At 49.1% G+C, this 18,464-nt stretch overlaps 1 protein-coding gene across 1 annotated transcript in view; it reads left to right on the forward strand.

The window, feature by feature from the left end:
* Positions 1-3,090: 3,090 nt before the first annotated feature.
* FAT2 (FAT atypical cadherin 2) overlaps positions 3,091-18,464 on the forward strand; it is a 49,633-nt gene continuing 34,259 nt past the window's right edge. The window contains exons 1-7 of the mRNA XM_040995187.1: positions 3,091-6,349; positions 9,028-9,342; positions 11,977-12,035; positions 13,920-14,231; positions 15,421-15,631; positions 16,974-17,113; positions 17,665-17,946. Of these exons, the coding sequence (XP_040851121.1) occupies positions 3,091-6,349; positions 9,028-9,342; positions 11,977-12,035; positions 13,920-14,231; positions 15,421-15,631; positions 16,974-17,113; positions 17,665-17,946 (4,578 nt within the window). The remainder of the gene's footprint in view (positions 6,350-9,027; positions 9,343-11,976; positions 12,036-13,919; positions 14,232-15,420; positions 15,632-16,973; positions 17,114-17,664; positions 17,947-18,464) is intronic.

Genomic DNA, 18,464 nt, shown 5'->3' on the forward strand with positions numbered 1-18,464 from the left:
CTGTTTTCATGGAGCACAGGGTCAGGTGGGGGAGGAAGTGGTCAAACAACAACAAAACAAAGTACATGCAACTGATGGCAGGTGCCACAGCAAGAATGGGGTGAAGGGATGAACAAGTGGTTTGGGAGGGAAGCAACTTCAAAATGGGGCTCAGGAGGTGACATCCGATTGAAAGGTGGATGGCAAGGAGACACAGCCACTTGTGTAGGAATCTCTAGTAGAGGGAGCTGGTCAGTGCAAAGGTCCTGGAGGAGGCTGCATTTGGTGTCTGCAGGGCAGAGAAGAGGCCAGAGCAGCTGGGTGCACAATGGGAAGAACATTGACAGTTTTATTCGAGAAGCAGAGAGGACTCACTCAGGTAACATGGAGCCTGGCCGGTCTTAATAAGGAGTTCAGATTTTAACCTAAGTGCTATGGGAAGCCATGGGAAGCTTGCAAGCTTTTTTTTCCCCCCCCCATAAGTTTCATTAATTTATTTGAAAGGGAGAAAGAGAGAGAGAGAGAGAGATCTTTCATCACCTGGTTCACTACCTAAATGCTTATAACAGCAGGAGCTAGGCCAGGTCTTGGCCCGAGCAGGGAACTTCAACCAGGTCTCCCACTTGGGTAGCAGGAACCCAAGTACTTGGCCTATCTTCTGCTCCTCCAGCGTGTGCTAGCAGCTCAGGGGCATTAGCAGGAAGCAGGATGGGAAGCATGGAGCAGCTGGGATTCAAACCAGGCACTCTGATGTAGGATGTGGGCATTTAAAGTGGCGGCTTAACCTGCTGCATCATTGTGCCTGCTTCATTTATTTTTTCACAGCGATTGCCAACTAATGACCCTGGGTTCTGTAAGTAAGAGTCGAGGTGGAGGGATGGGAGCAGTGGACAGGGTCCAGGAAACTTGGCATGCCTCTTCCATTTGCCAGCCTCTTTGTCCCAACCAAGTGCCAGGCAATGGCTGTCAAGATGCAACCCCTTCCCTCAGCAAACTACTCACCAGACTTGCGGTCCTACAGCTGAGATTGGCCATGGGCACCCAGCCACCATTCCAGGGTGCTGTCCCTGTGTGTCTTCTCCCCCTCCAGAGGAGGACCCCTACCCCTGCGCCCTTCCCAGCAGCAATCCGCTGTGCAAGGTGCCTGTGCAGCCTCTGAGCCCTGAGTCTTGTTAGGGCCTGCCCGGCACCGGGGCTGACCTGGCGAACAGGAAGCTTTTCGCAGGCAGAGCTCAGAGACTGCCTGCGCCCGCCTGGGGCCGGCTGAGCTGCAGAGGGAGTGTGCCTGGGATGGGGGTAAGGACTCTTTTGCCCTAACCGCACTCCACACCTTGGCTTCAGCTTTTAAAATGATGCCATCCTGCAAGGGCTGGCACTGAACAATCCAGGGGGCTCTTCCTGCTTGTGGGGCTGTGTCAGGGGTATGATAAGGATTGCTTTGGCTGGAGCTGGCTTTGCTGTGGGCTGGAAACCAGGACTGAGAGCATGCGGCAGGCAGGACTGGGAAGCAACAGCTCTTTCAATGACTGACTTTGGGATTGCAAGTGCAGAATCTGCTGTGCCGTTCACTCTTTGCTGAGGTTCCAGAACCTGAGGCACCAAACACGGGGAGGGATGGTATCAGGGCAGTGGGAGGGATGGGGCGTTTTCCTGTCCTTTTTTTTTTTTTTGTCCCAGGATTTCCACTGCCAAGGGAGGCGTCTTGCCTCCTATCTTGGATGCTACCCAGGCAGGGTCGTCTTTGAAAACCTAGTGCCCTTTCTTTGCTCAAAACTATGGGAAGACTTGTCCCAGTGCCTCTGCTTTACCCTTGCCCTGGAAGTTTAACTCTTTCTTGCCTTTGAAGAACAAAGCAACTGGGAAGACTGGTCTGTCCGGTTTCATCCAGGAATGCTTCCCCACATCTGGCTGGTAGCCACCAAGCTCCAATCTGGAGTCCCACAGGCAGGTCTGGGGCCAGCCTGGGGCACACCGCCTTGCACTTGGCCTGTTCAGATTCTGCTTTCCAACCCGCACACCCTCTGCTTCATCCTTGGCCCTGATGAGTCTCACACTTTGGCATGGGCTAGATGGGCTCCAGGGAAACCAGCACAATAGTAAAACACCAGGTGTTAGTGGGGTGGAGTGTTCAATCATGGTTGGCCAACAAGAGGGACTAGCACTAGCACAGAGTGGTTTATGCTGTGGAGAGGAGTAGAAACCAGGCCCTGCCCCTAGGGATGTGTGGTTGGATGGTGGAAGATAAGCCTGGGGCAGGAGGAACAGCCCCAGCCCGTGACTCAAGGAGCTCTGTGCTCAACCCCTATTTTGCCTCCAGCCTTCAGCTACCTGCAAGGCCCTGGGCAGCGCCCTTTCTTTTATGGTCTGTGGTTTCTTGCTATTAATCATGGCTCAAGTTACAGCCTAATATAGGAGGGCCTTCAAAATGTTCATGAAAAAAATATGTATGATGGAAAAAAAATACAGAGCAAGTTCAAACTTCTGTTTGTGCTAAGATAAATTGATCTTTTAATTCTACTTTGTTCTATGAACTTCGGTTAATTCTCAATACCAGCTACCCTGCTAGGTCATTTGCTCTCATCGTCTCATTTACTTTTTGCAACATTCCTAAGAGATAAATAATATCCTCACACCTATTCCACAGAAGAAAAAATAGCAGCTCATAGAGCTCAAATAACCCAGCCTCTCTGTAGCTCCTGTGAGCGCTAATGCAGCTCAGCTTGGCTGCAGCCCAGTCCTGCTGGAGCGGCTGTGAAGGCATGGCCACCAGGGAAGAAATTTAGGGCCACCTTGTTAAGCTTGAATCCCTGGCAAAGAACTGGGGTGATTTCAGCTTCACAGGGGAACCACAGAATGTATTGGAAAGAAGGAGTAGGTAAGTGATGGGGCCTGTGTTGCACCTGTCATGGCTGTGAAAGAACTCTTGCAGCAAGTTTGTCATCCTTTAAACCCCAGGCCTTTAAGCTATCCAGGCCTTAAGATCTTGACGTGTTGCTAAATGACCCCAGAGAGGGCAGAAGCAACCCCTTGCAGGATGTACAGTGCAAGATACCCTTTCTTTCCTAACCTGTGTCTATTCTTTTGTGCCAGGGTTTTGGGAGCTTTTCCACCATGACTATTGCCTTTCTGGGTCTGGCCGTCTACTTGCTCCACTGTGCAACCTGTGAGAAACCCATAGAAGGAATCCTTTCGTCCTCAGCTTGGCACTTCACCCACTCCCTCTACAATGCCACCATCTATGAGAACTCTGCCCCCAAAACCTACGTGGAGAGCTCTGTGAAAATGGGTGTCTACCTCGCAGATCCCCAGTGGACAGTGAGGTACCGAATCATCTCCGGGGATGTGGCCAATGTTTTTAAAACAGAGGAGTACGTGGTAGGCAACTTCTGCTTTTTGAGGATAAGGACCAAGAGTAGCAACACGGCCTTTCTCAACAGGGAGGTGCGAGACAGCTACACTCTCATCATCCAAGCCACAGAGAAGACCTTGGAGTTGGAAGCTTTGACCCACGTGGTGGTCCACATCCTGGACCAGAACGATCTAAAGCCTCTCTTCTCCCCGCCTTCATACCGAGTCACCATCTCTGAGGATATACACCCCAGGAGCTCCATCTGCAAGGTGACTGCCACAGACGCAGACCTGGGCCAGAATGCCGAGTTCTACTACGCCTTCAACATGAGGTCAGAGGTGTTCGCCATCCATCCCACCAGCGGCGTGGTCACTGTGGCTGGGAAGCTCAACGCTACCTGGCAAGAGAAGTATGAGCTGCAGGTGCTGGCCCTGGACCGCATGCGGAAAATCTCTGAGGGCAAAGGTTTTGGCAACATGGCTGCCCTGGTCATCCACGTGGAGCCAGCTCTCAGGAAGCCCCCCGCCATTGTTTCGGTGGCCATGACTCCACCCGGTGACAATGAGGACATCGCCTATGCTACTGTGGTGGTCGACACAGATGATTCAAGAACTGCTGTGGAATCTGTGGAAGTTGTTGGCGGTGACCCTGGAAAGCACTTTAAAGCAATCAGATCTTACGCCCGGAGCAACGAGTTCAATTTGGTGGCCATCAAAGACATCAACTGGATGGAACACCAGCAAGGCTTCAACCTCAGCCTCCAGGCCAGGGGTGGGGGCAGATCTCCTTCCCATTCCCCGCTCTGGGCCTTCCACCTCCCTGCCTCTGCACTGGCTTCTCTCCGATTCGAGAAAACTACCTACAGGGTGCAGCTTAGTGAGTTTGCCCCTCCTGGCAGCCGCGTGGCGAGAGTGAGAGTAACTCCGGCCTTCCCCAACCTGCAGTACGTGCTGAAGCCATCCCCAGGGAGCACAGAGTTCAAACTGAACACACGCACTGGGTTGATCACCACCACGAAGTTCATGGACGTGCATAATGGCGCTCACTACCAGCTGCATGTCAGAACCACCCTAGGCCTGGCCTCTACAGTGGTCGTCATTGACATCATGGACTGTAACAACCATGCCCCCATTTTCAACAGGTCTTCCTATGAGGGCACCCTGGATGAGAACATCCCTCCAGGCACCAGTGTTCTGGCGGTTACTGCCACAGACTTGGATCCTGGGGAGAACGGATTCATCACTTACTCCATCACTGGTCCCAAAGGCGTGCCGTTTTCCATCGACCCTTATCTGGGGATCATCTCCACCTCCAAACCCATGGACTACGAGCTCATGAGAAGAGTTTATACCTTCCGGGTGCGGGCATCCGATTGGGGCTCCCCCTTTCGCCGAGAGAAGGAAGTATCCGTTTCTCTCAGGCTCCAGAACTTGAACGACAACCAGCCTATGTTTGAGGATGTCAACTGCACAGGATCTATTGGCCGAGATTGGCCGGTGGGGAAGTCGGTGATGACCATGTCAGCCATAGATGTGGATGAGCTACAGAACCTAAGATACGAGATTGTGTCGGGCAACGAGCTTGACTATTTTGACATCCATCACTTCTCTGGAGTGGTATCCCTCAAGCGGTCTTTGATAAATCTTACTGTGGGTCAACCCACCAGCTATTCACTCAAGATTACAGCCTCCGATGGCAAAAACTATGCTTCTCCCACCACGCTGAATCTCACTGTGGTAAAAGATCCTCGTTTTGAGGTCCCCGTGACCTGTGATAAAACAGGGGTACTGGCACATTTCACAAAGACCATCCTCCACTCGGTTGGACTTCAGACTCAGGAGTCCAATGAGGATGAGTTCATGTCCTTTAGCATGTATCAGGCCAATCGTCACCCCCCGCAGTTTGAGGACCACTTCCCCCAGTCCATCGACATCCTTGAGCGTGTCCCCATTGACACTCCCTTGGCCCGCCTGGCAGCCACTGACCCTGATGCTGACTTTAATGGCAAACTGGTCTATGTGATTGCAGATGGCAACGAGGAGGGCTGCTTTGATATTGAACTGGAGACAGGGTTGCTCTCCATAGCTGCTTTGTTGGATTATGAAACCACCAGCTTCTATATCCTCAATATAACTGTGTATGACCTCGGCACTCCCCAGAAGTCCTCCTGGAAGCTCTTGACGGTGAACGTGAAAGACTGGAATGACAACGCCCCCAGATTCCCTCCAGGAGGGTACCAGCTAACCATCTCGGAGAACACAGATGTTGGAACCACAATCGCAGTGCTGAAAACAGAAGATGCCGACTCTGAGGACAATGGGAGGGTTCGCTACTCCCTGCTGAGCCCAACAGAGAAGTTCTCCCTGCACCCTCTCACGGGGGAATTGGTTGTCACGGGACCCCTTGACCGGGAATCAGAACCTCAGCATGTCCTCAAGGTGGAGGCCAGGGACCAGCCTCGCAAGGGCCACCAGCTCTTCTCTGTCACAGACCTCATAGTCACATTGGAGGATGCCAATGACAACTCCCCACAGTGTATCACAGAGTTCAGCAGCCTGAGGGTCCCAGAGGACCTGCCCCCAGGCACGATCTTGGCCTTCTTGGATGCCTCTGACCCCGACCTGGGCTCTGCAGGTGAAGTGCGTTATGTCCTATTAGATGATGCCCATGGGACCTTCAGGGTGGACCTGATGACTGGCGCACTCAGTCTAGAGAGAGAGCTGGACTTTGAGAAGCGGGCTGGATACAATCTGAGCCTGTGGGCCAGTGACAGTGGGAAGCCCGTGGCCCGCAAGACTCTGTGCCATGTGGAGGTGATAGTCCTGGATGTGAACGAGAACCTGCACCCGCCCCGCTTCGCCTCTTTCGTGCACCAGGGCCAGGTGCAGGAGAACAGCCCCTCGGGAACTCCAGTGATGCTGGTGGCTGCTCACGATGACGACAGTGGCCTGGACGGGGAGCTCCAGTACTTCCTGCGGGCTGGCACTGGTCTTGCTGCCTTCAGCATCAATCAAGACACAGGTACACTGGGGGGGAGGAAGGAAAAGAGTGCCAGTGCAGGGGAGGAGAGACCAAGGGGAAATCAAGGAATGTCCAGAGAGGAACAGGGATTCACCCTCCTATTTCTTTTATCCTAAATTTCTCACTATTGGAGAAGTAACCATATGTGGTTACTTCCTAAAGCTCATGGGAAAATGGAAATAAAAGATACATTCATTTTGCTGTGAAAAAGCTTTTAAAATCTGTGCATACAGGGTCTTCAAAAAGTTTATGAAAGACATGAATTTCAAAATAAAGTTTTATTCTCATTCTCTGCAAATGTTTTGAAGTACCCTCTTACATATTTATGTGTGTATGTGCATATGTAAGCATGCACATTTGTACATATGTTCATGTATATTTGGTGCATGAAAGTGACAAGCTGATGAAATTTGTGTAAGTTTTGAAAAGTTTAATAAGTTGGTACATAACCTTCTGAGTTTTTCTCTTTGTACCTGGTATTATAATTGATCTCTTCTATTACTATGAAAATCTGATATTGGGGGGTAGTACTGTGGCAGAGCAGATTAAGCTGGCCCTGCAGTGCTGGAATATCCCAAATGGGCGCTGGTTTAAGACCCAGCTGCTCCACCTGCAATCCAGTCCCCTGCTAAAGCACCCAAGAAAGCAGGAGAGAATGGCCCAAGTTCTTGGGCTCCTGTTCCAAAGTGGGAGACTTGGATGAAACTCCTGGTTCCTGGCTTCAGCCTGGCCCAATCCCAACCCAATCTATTACAGTCATTTAAAGAGCAAAACAAATGGAAGATCTCTTTCAAGTAAGTAAATCTTTTTTTAAAAATGCAATAGACAGTGAGTTAGTTCTGTAATTTACTTTTTCTCCCGTAATACAACATGAGGGCATTGTTTATCAGTGCACACAAATATTTTCTATTCTTTATTGGCTGCTTATTCTTCTATCATTTGAGTCTAGCATTGTTGTTTACCTGCTTCTGTTCTATCTCTATAAGGAAAAAAGAACTTAAAAATGAAATTTCTGAATAAAAGGATATTTATACTTTTTATTTATTTATTTATGTTTGTTGGAAAATCAGATCTACAGAGAGAAGGAGAGACAGAAAGATCTTCCAGCCACTGGCTCACTCCCCAAAGTGGCTGCAACGGCCTGACCTGAAGCCAGGAGCTTCTTCTGGGTCTTCCAAGTGGATGCAGGGTCCTAAGGCTTTGGACTGTCCTCAATTGGTTTCCCAAGCCACAATCAGGGAGCTGGATGGGAAATGGGGTAGCTGGGATATGAACCTGTGCCCTTATGGGTTCCTGGTGCATGCATGGAGAGAATTTTAGCTACTAGGCTATTGTACCAGGCGCTATACATTCTTAATGGTAGTGGATATTTCATATTGTCTTCCAAAGAGATGATACCAACATATCTATTTGAAGCGTCATAGAAAGTAAGTGCCAGTCAGCAAATGACCATGGAGCTCCCATCAGGCATAAGGTCCTACAACAGTCACCTTGAGAGGATCCTAGAGTGATTAAGGAGGTTACTGCCTTCAGGCACTTCCAGTCTGGTAGGGGACTTGTTTCCAAATGAAAGGGCAGGACAGTGTGGTGGGAAGGGCACCGGAACGAGAGTCAATTCCAGGCCCAGTGCTTCTGCTGACTTGCTACAGAATCCTGGCCAATCCATGCTCCCTCAATTTCCTGACTGCCATCTATGACATACTATAGTTCTGCGCACAGGACATGCCCTCTCCTGACTCCCGCACCCAGCCCTGCTTGCTGAGTGTGATCTGTGAGCACTTAAGAGTTTTAGCTTCTTTTGCTCACTTAAACCCCAACTGTTTTGAAAAAACAAATAAAAATTTATTGAAAGGCAGAGCTATCAAGCGAGAAGGAGACATACAGAGAGCTTTTTATCTGCTACTTCATTCCCCAAACAACCCCAGTGGCTGAGGCTGAGCAAGACAGAAGCCAGGAACCAGCAGCTTCATTCAGGTCTCCCACTTTGATACAGGGGCCCAATTATCTGGACCGTCTTTTTCTGCCTTCCCTGATGCATTAGCAGGGAGCTGTATTGGAAGTGGAGCGACCAGGACTGGCACCCATATGGGATGTGTTGCATTGTAGGCAACAGCTATGCTGTGGCCCAAAGGACACTAGGAAACTGGCCCAAAGGACCTCAACTTCTAAAGCAATAAGCAATCCGTGGAGCAGTTGAGCTGGAGAATGAAGCCAAGCCCTAAAATCATGAAGGGATGGAGAAGGGAAACTAGTTGATTTATTTAACCCCTTTACCCTTAGATGGATTATCTTCCAGGACTTAAAAGTGTGAAGGAAACCATTTAAAGGAAACCAAATGGAAATCTCACATATAGAAGGTGGGATAAATCAGTGGAATCCAGTTTGAAAGTATTAGGAGAAAGTAAGTTGATCGCCACTATCTTCTGGAAACCGCCCCCAAGCCCAAATGCTGGAGACGTGGGTCTATTTGGCAGAGAAACACTGCAAGGGCCTCGATAAGGGCATTAATTCCTCTGTGTTTTACCCTACCACCCAAACCGTAACAGCAGCAGTTCCTCTGCTGTGTGGGGTACCACTGACACACCCTCTTCACAGCAGAGCTGCAGGGTGCTAAGTAGAGGGATTCTGAAAGCCTCTTAAAGCTCTGAAATATCTTGGATTTGATTCACTGTTCCCAGGAATGATCCAGACTCTGGCACCCTTGGACCGCGAGTTTGCACCCTTCTACTGGCTGACGGTACTGGCAGTGGACAGGGGCTCCGTGGCCCTCTCTGCTGTCACTGAAGTCTACATAGAGGTCACGGATGCCAATGACAACCCACCCCGCATGTCGAGACCTGTGTTCTACACCTCCATCCTGGAGGGTGTGCCAGTGGGCACCTCCGTGCTTCAGCTGGAAGCCTGGGATCCAGACTCCAGCTCCAAAGGGAAGCTGACCTTCAATATCACCGGCGGGGACCACATGGGATTCTTTAGTATTCACCCTTTCACAGGTAAGGGCCAAGCAAGCTGGGTGAAGCACCAAAATGGTGGTTCACAGCCAGAGTCGCTAGCATCTATTGGAAACTGGTGTGCAAGTCAATTGGTCAGGGGTCTCCCTGGGCCTACAGACTCAGGATTCCAAGAGTGGGGCCCAGCAGTGTTTCAACAACTTATTCAGTACATGCTAAAGTTTGAGAACACTGCTCTGAAAGGCCATTGCCACGGGTTATCGGCTTTCTTTTCTTGGGGCCCCGGGAAAGCTAAGCTGGTTGCCTGGTGATTAAGATGGGTCTATTTCAGATCTCCACAGCTCCCAAACAGGCTCCTCCCTTAAGTCACAAGCCAGGATTGAATCCCTTCACCCTAATTTGACTCATTCCAATCTTACCCACAGAGTATGACAAAAGAGCTAAGTCATGCCAACTCTCCTATAGGCATCTGTCCCCAGTGCCAGATCATTTAGGCTGGGCCAACAGCAGCTCCCTGTGCAGCTCATGCTCAAGTCCTCTGGTCTGCTCCATCCCCAGCATCCTCAATTATATTATTCCCATTTATGCCAACCTGCCTGGCTCTCACTAGCGGTAGGGTTTTAGAGTCGATTCCCACTGCTGTGGAGACTGCTAAAAAACCATGTCCTCCTCTTGGGATTGAATAACAAACCTACTATAGGTTTGCTGCAACTGAGAGCCAGTGTGACTCAACAAGTTAAAACTAGATTTATAGATTATGACATCCAACTTCCGAAGTCAGATGAGAAGACACAGCCCTCCTTTGCCTCATCTGACCCAGCTGGCTCCAGGAGAAGCTGGGTCTGGTCTCAGGAGCATAAGAAGAAGCAAACAATAACCTTGAAGTAGAAAAAGCTCCTGCTGGGTGAATTGTTTAGACCTGAAGGCAGGGATTAGGGTCTCTGTTACAGCTCCAAAGGAATGGCCTTTGTAAATCAGTAAGGTGAGGAAGCTTTATGGAAGTTTAAGGAAAGAAGAATTAAAGCCCGAGTTGATTTGAGTAGAAAAAAAAATTGACTTTTAAAATTTCTTATCCAGAAAGAGACAATTAAAATTCATACGTGGTAGTTTCTTAAAACACATTTCCCATGAACTTTTTGGTGACCATGTGTATGCATGGGTTTCAAAAATGTTTGCGCCAAAATAAACTTATTTGTTAATTCCATTTTCATGAAGTGTTGAAGTACCCGAATATGTTCTGCACAGCTTTTCTACATCTACAAAAATGTTTTTAATGGCTGTATTATGTTCCTTTTAATATATCATGTTTCTTTGGAATAAATCCCCCAGAGCAGGAAGAGACTTCCAGAATGTAAGCCCAGAAGGATCCTGAAGATCTCCCAATTCAGTTCCTCTTCTGAAAGAGAAGGTTGGGTTGAAGTGAGGAGTAGGCGGGAGGTGCCTGCAGTCAGGGCCAGGCAGAGGAGTTAGTGAGTCCCTTCTGTGGGCCTTTAGTCTGGATCTGGCAGTGCCATGGGAAGGGAAGCAAGGGATTGAGCCAGGAAGCATTGTCCTGCCTGGGGCAGGGGTCTCCCAGTCCCAAAGACCCTGACTGCCTCCCCAGCCCTGCTGCAAATCCCAGCACTCTACCATCCAACACATGAAAACTTCACGTGCATTTGGATGCCAGGCCTTTTCTAGATGTAAAATGACAGAAGCCAAATCTAGGTTGGCTAAAGCAGTGAGAGATGTTTATTATTATTATTATTGCCTTATGGAAAAGCCCAGACATGTGGAGCTGTAGGCCCAGCTGCAGCCAGTGTTCAGATGAGGTCATGCAGGCCCTGCCTCTGCCCAGCTCTTGGCCTTACCTTCTTTGGGCAGCTTCTGGGCTCAAGACCCCACTTCATTATGGTGCTAGGGCTTCACTCTGTCATTTCAGCACATGCAGCATCCAACAGACTCTTTCCTGCATGGTTCTCTTACAAATGGCAGAAACCCAATTACTCAAGTGGTCACTATCGCCTCCCACATCTACATTAGCAGGAAGTTGGGGTCAGGCAGGAACCAGACCTAGGCACTCCAATACGGGATATGGGTGTCTTTTTTTTTTTTTTTTTAAGATTTATTTATTTTCATTGAAAAGGCAGACTTATGGAGAGGAGAGACAGAGAGAAAGATCTTCCATCTGGCTGATTCACTCTCCAAGTGGCCACAACAGTTAAAGCTGAGCTGATTTGAAACCAGGGTCCAGGAGTTTCTTCCAGGTCTCCCCCTGTGTACAGGGTCTCAAGGCTTTGGACCATTCTCTGCTGCTTTCCCAGGCCACAAGCAGGAAGCTGGATGGGAAGTAGAACAGCTGGGATCCTGGTGGTTGCAAGGCAAGGACTTTAGCCACTAGGCTATCGTGCAGATATGAGCGCCCTAACCACTAGGCTAAAGGTCCATCTGTGCTCAGTTTTTGACCAATGACCCCTGCCTAACGGAGATCACAGGAAAGCTGGGTCCTATGGCTAACACATCATCTCAATTGTTCTCGTCCACTACTACCTTCCCCATTCTTTTCCTCACATTTCTACCCATTTTTAATGTGCTTGGTCTCCAAAGACCAGGATTCCCACCTGGGATGTCATCCCAGGAAAGCGGCCCTGAGAGCCCTTTGCTCAGCTTGTCTGCCCTTTTCCCGTGTCTTCCCAGGTCTCCTCTCCTCTGCCCGGGGGCTGGACCGGGAAAACAAGGAAGAACACATCCTGGAGGTGAGTGATGGTAATGAAGTTGTTTGCCATGTTGGGAAGTTTCCTAGGAAAGGCCAGGCCCTGCTCAACTGCCCCTGGGGCTATGGCTGAGGACAGGACTGGGCCCAGGGAGCAGGACAGACGGGAGCCAAGCCTTGCTCTGGTTGTTGGTCCAGATCCTTCACTAGCCGTTCCACACTTAGGAGGGAAGGAATTTGAAACCAAGTTCAGGGTAGGCAGGAACCATTGACCATTGACTGATTAGCAATGCCTTCTGTGAGTGAAGGAGAGAGCTAAGCGTGTGCTGTGGACTTGTCAGGTCTGGTTTTCAATTCATTTCTCCATTGAAAGAGTCATTCAAGGTCAAACACTAGGTCAATATGAAAGCCAGAATGAAATTCAGACCTTTATCTGTTAATGAGTACACTTTCTGTGACATCTCTAAATTCACACACCATCCAATGCTGTTGGGCAGGCCCCTCCTGTTGCCTTTTTATTTTTTTTAAATATGTATTTATCTTTATTGGAAAGGCAGATATACTAAGAGAAGGAGACAAATCTCTTGTCTGCTGGCTCATTTCCCCAAGTGGCTACAACGGCCAGAGCTGAGCTGCTCCGAAGCCAGGAGCCAGGAGTTTCTTCTGGGTCTCCCATGTGGGTGCAGGCTCCTAAGGCTTTGGGCCGTCCTCGACTGCTTTCCCAGGCCACAAGCAGGGAGTTGGATGGGAAGTGGAGTAGCTGGGACATGAACTGGCACCCATATGGGATCCCAGGGGTTGCAAGGTGAGGATTTAGCCACTAGGTTATCGTAGTCTTAAAGGCCCCAGGTGGGAGGGACACTTAAGCCTCAGCAGACAGGACACCAACACTGCTCACTGTGCTCCTGGGGCTGTGGACTTTCTTACTCCCTCTGTAAGATACGGACATGACCAATCAGCAGCAGTCACGTGGCCATTTTTGGGGTCGGCAGCATTCTCCCCAGTGCGGTAATAGACACTCTTCAACACCAAAACACTGTTTAGATGGGGAAGCACTGTGGGTGGAGACATCCCATCCCACCCGACGCCCTTGGGGCTGAGGATGCCAGGTTATTTGTCCCTACATGAAACAGTTCCTGATTCTGAGATGCTTCTGACGCCTTCCGCCTCACCGGGGCTTTCATTGCATGCCATCGGCCACAGGTGTGACTCAAAGGGTACCACCCCTTCCTTTGTAAACACCTTCTCATTCACTTTTTCTTACCTCAAGTGGCTTAAGGAAACCAGAGAACAGAGCTTATGAGAATGACAAACAAATAAAAAGCAAATGGCTTCTGAGAAACGGCCCACGGCCTTCCGGAGCAGGATGACAGCTTCTGTGCAGAGGTTCTGATTGTCTCCCTTCAGTTCCTTCCTATCTTTCTGCTGACTTTCTAGGGTTGAGACTATCTGAACATTGGGTTCCAAGTAGATCAGGTTTTGATAATAAAAATAAGGAACCCCGGGCTGGCACCATGGCATAGTAGGCTGTCTTTGCCTGTAGTACCAGCATCCTATAGGGATGTCAGTTCATGTTCCGGCTGCTCCAATTCTGATTTCAGCTTCCTCCTGGTTGCCTGGGGAAGCAGTAGAGGATGGCCCAAGGTCTTGGAACCCATGCAGGGCACCTGGAAGAAGCTTCTGGCTCCTGGTTTTGGATCAGCTCAGTACCAGCTGTTGCAACCATTTGGGGAGTGAACCGGTAGATAGAAGATCTCTGTCTCCCCCTAACTCTGCCTCTCAAATAAAAATAAAATTAATTTTTAAAACATAAGGAGCAGAGACCAAAGAACAAACTGGCTAACATTTCCAGGTTGTCACAAACAGTGGTGGAGTAAAGGTGGGAGGTGATGCTTAGTAGTTTCTTCATACTTGTTTCTGTTTCCAGGTGACTGTCCTGGACAACGGGGAACCCACCCTGAAGTCCACGTCGAGGGTGGTGGTGCGCATCTTGGATGTCAATGACAACCCACCTGTGTTCTCCCACAAGCTCTTCAAAGTCCGCCTTCCTGAGAAGCTGAGCCCAGCGTCACCTGGGCCAGTGTACAGGCTGGTGGCTTCAGACTTGGATGAGGGGCTCAATGGCAGGATCAGCTATAGTATTGAGGAGAGTGAAGAGGAGGGCTTCAGCATCGACCCCGCCACGGGTGTCGTGTCATCCAACAGCATCTTCGCAGCTGGAGAGTACAACATCCTCACGGTGAGCAGGGCAGAGAGGGAGCCCCGGAGCTGCTCAGTGGCTGTCCTGCCGGATGCAGGAGGTCGGCAGGTGGCGTGGGAGGGTGGGGTTCCTATTCTTGGGCTTCTCCAGCCAACCTGAGTCCCAACACCTTCCAAAGCACCAGAATTCTTGGCCTGTCTCTCTGAGGGCAATGAAGTCCTTGTCGGCAAAACCTCCCTGCTCTTTAAGATGAAGATTTTAGTGAGATCTTAGTACTGTCATTTTACATTTGTGTGATTTAAAATATATATGTCATCTACTTGAAAAGAGCGAGAGGGGCCGAGGCAGAGAGCTCGTCCATCCTCTGGTTCACTCTCCAGGTGTCTACAGCAGCCAGGGCCCAGCGACAATTTCCAGATCTGCCATCTGCTTAGCCACATACTTGAACTATCACCCACTGTCTCCCAGGGTGTGCATTTACAGGAAGCTGGTAGGCACTCCAGTATGGGATACTGGCCCAGCCAGTATCCTGACATACCCATGGCATCATGACACCTAGCCCTGTTGTGTGGTCTTGGATATGCCATTTAACCTTGTTTGAGCCTTTGTTTTATCTGCAAAACAGGCATAAGAACACAGGATTTTTCTTGGCAAAAGCCAAGGAGCAAGATGGTTCCAGTATGGGTCCTCCTATTAAATCAGTCTGAATTGTACCCCAGCCTCATTACCAGTCAGATACATAAGGTGAATTCAGCCAGAAGGTGAATTCATCATGCTGGACCAGTTTCCTTCTGTGAAAGGGAGGTGACATTGCCTGTTGCAGGGCCTGTACAAGGATTCAATTAGATACTGCACATAAAGCTGTTAGAGTAAGGCTGGGTAATAATGAGAGCCCAATGCATTCTATGTCCTGATGTTTATGGTTGTTGGAAAAAGTGAAGGGCTTACATGTATGAAGTCCAGTGCAGGAACTAGCATACAGTAAGCTTTTTAGTTAATGGTGACTTGTATTATTTTTCACCAATGTGATGTTTTGAGCACAGGTTATGTTTTGTTCAATATGCCTATATAGCAACTAGCATGGTGACTATTTTTGCAAGTATGCGTTGGATGACTGAGTGGATGAAAGGCCAGCTTGGGTAGGGTTATAGAGCACTGGGTTCTTGGCCTGGCTGCCTGGGGCATCTTACTTCTTGTCTCCAACTCTCAATTTTTGCATTGATTGCAGATCAAAGCAACAGACAGCGGGGAGCCACCACTCTCAGCCAGTGTTCGGCTACACATAGAGTGGATCCCCTCGCCTCGTCCATCCTCCATGCCACTGGCCTTTGAGGAGACTCAATACAGCTTCACAGTCATGGAGACAGACCCTGTGAACCACATGGTGGGGGTCATCAGTGTAGAGGGCAGACCTGGCCTCTTCTGGTTCAACATCTCAGGTGAGGCGAGGCCTGGGGCCCAAGGGGGGCCAGCCTCTCCAACCCTTCCAGACCAGCCCTAATCCTTGTGGCACAGCCCTTCTGCTCCCTCTTACAACCCTGCTCCTTGGCAGTGCACTTTGGGCTGCAAATGCCTGCTGCCCCTTCGCTGGTTCTGGACAAAATAATATGGTAGGAATGCCACTTCTGCCAGGCTGCCCCTTCTACCCCTGCTGGGATCTCAGGAGGAACATTTATGATCCTGTTTGTAACCCCAGGTGCCCAGGAAGACCCAGAGCTGAAAGCACAAACTTTGTGCTTCATTTTCCACCTGATGTGCAAACCAACAGAGCTGACTTCATTCATTGATCAGGAGCCTGAGGCCAGCTATTTCCTGGGTCATGTTCAATGTTCTAGTCCCAGGTCCATTTTCAAAATCAGGAAGAAATACCCATTCTTACCCAATGAGGCTCTTGGATCAAGAGAGTGCTATTCCACAGTGTCTACCCTAGCTCAAAGATAAGGTAGGACATGCACCTGGCCCAAGCTCTTTAACTTCTTGGACCAACTTCTAGTTTGATGCACTGTTCTTCTAGTTGTTGGACTTCTGTTTCATACATTGTTAACACAGATGCCCTATAGAGCATTGAGAAGAATGCATATCCCTGTATACAGAGAAGAAAATAATCTCCTAAAGCTCTATCAATCAGAAGGTGATGCGATCAAAGCATCATTTCCTTGTAGTTATCTCTCTTTAGCACACTATCAGCACACCAAAATGTTGCTCTATAGTATTTTTAAATACTATAAACATTTCCTATCACACAAATTTCTATTGAGCATTTAATAGCCTCATGGTATTCTATGATTTTGATTGTTGTTTTATTAAATCAAGTTCCTCTTGTTGAAAAGTGATTTCCACTTTTTTCTATGTATAGGCACAAGATTATTTCCCCAAAGCCACGAAGCAGGCTCTCTTATTCCTGCATGTCCCCAGCCTAGTGGAATCTTGAGTTCTATAGAAAGTTTTAAGTCCTCCTCCAAGACCCTTGAACTCTATAGGTTTGCTGCTTTCTGCATCATTATTTGGGTCTTAACAATAATAACTGGACAGTAACTGGACAGGACAATTTACAGCTTTTAACTTTTGAGGAAAGTAACCTCCAGCCTCTCATACTGACACCAAGCTGTTTCAGAGGAATTTTACAGTCTGATTCCAATTCTTCCTTGAATGCCACAGCTCTGCTAGCCAGGGTTAGCACCTACTATCACACCCTGTACATCCAATGGCCAAATCCCATGCAATGCTTCTGCTGCCTAAATCACTGAGGTTGCATGTGATCTTTCCCCACTCCCTTTCCAGGTGGAGATAAAGACATGGACTTTGATATCGAGAAGACTACAGGCAGCATTGTCGTTGCCAGGCCTCTCGATACAAGGAGGAGGTCAAGCTATAACTTGACCGTGGAGGTGACGGATGGCTCTCACACCATTGCCACCCAGGTTAGAGGCATCAGATGGGGACTATTGAGCTGGGACAATATGGGAGGCCTCCTCGATTGGGATGAAGGCAAAGAATGCTTTCAGTGAAGGTGGTACAGCTCACAGAACACCGAATTCAGAATCAAGGTTCTGGCCACCAATTTTACTTAATCCATGCTCTAGTTTTGTGATCTTGGGGGAATTGTTATTCACACTCTATAATGAAAGGGTTGTCTAGGTGAACAGGTATAATTAAATAAGGTGCCACAGGGGCTGCCGTGGGTGAGAGCAATGATGATTAGGTGAGTGGGACTCTGAATTTTCATTCTGGCTTACTATGCTGGAATTTCCAAGTAAAGATCCTTTCACAAAATTTTGTTTTTTGGAAAACCAGAGAGTGTGGTATCTTAAAGACTTGTGACTTTGAAGTCCTATTACTCGTTGAAAATATATATGGAGTGACTGCTGTCTACTAGGCATGGTGCTAGGCACAGGTGGTACAGCAGTTGCAGACAGTGCCAGGCTCTGTCCTTGGGAAGCTACGGTCTCCATTCTCTCCCTGTTCTATACAGGTTGATATCTTCATGATTGCTAACATTAACCATCATCGGCCTCAGTTTCTGGAATCTCATTATGAGGTCAGGGTTCCCCAGGACACCCTGCCTGGAGTGGAACTCCTTCGGGTCCAGGCCACGGATCAAGATCAGGGCAAGGGGCTCATCTATACCATACACAGCAGCCAAGACCCAGAAAGTGCCAGTCTCTTCCAGCTAGACCCCAGCAGTGGTGTTTTGGTAACTGTGGGGAAGCTGGAGCTGAGCTCGGGGCCCTCCCAGCACACACTGACAGTTATGGTGAGTACCTTGGAAAATCAGCCAAGGCTGAGCTTGCATGCCGGTGCATGGGGCTGGGTGTACCTGGAAACATGCTGCAGGTCCCTCTTCTCCTGATAAGTCAGGTGTAGGGATGCCCGCAATCATCACCCATGGGGCAGTCAAGACCTTTCATAGCTGTCCAGAGGCACTTTCCTGAAGGGATGGTTTGGAATGAAAATACAATGTCTCCAGAGGAAACTTCGGTGAACCTTGGCTTTCCCCAAACCCAGCTCTCCCTGCTGCATGACTTCATGACCACAATGTAGGTTTATACAGAGTCAGCTGGAAGACCCCATCCACAGCCTGCACACACACAGCACCGACCAGGGCCAGGCAGGTGAGACAGGCAAGGCACAAAATGTAAGGAAGATTTACTCTCCAAGTCACATAGCTGCATTTTTATGACCCCAAGAGTGACAGCTTCCCTAAGTTTTGCTGCATATCTTGCTTGCCTCACCCTATACAAGAAGTCCTAAGCCTGCCCATTTCTCTAATCT

The sequence above is a fragment of the Ochotona curzoniae genome, unplaced genomic scaffold, assembly GCF_017591425.1.
Source record: "Ochotona curzoniae isolate NIBS_2020 unplaced genomic scaffold, NIBS_Ocur_1.0 contig_1, whole genome shotgun sequence".
Lineage (NCBI taxonomy): Eukaryota > Metazoa > Chordata > Mammalia > Lagomorpha > Ochotonidae > Ochotona > Ochotona curzoniae.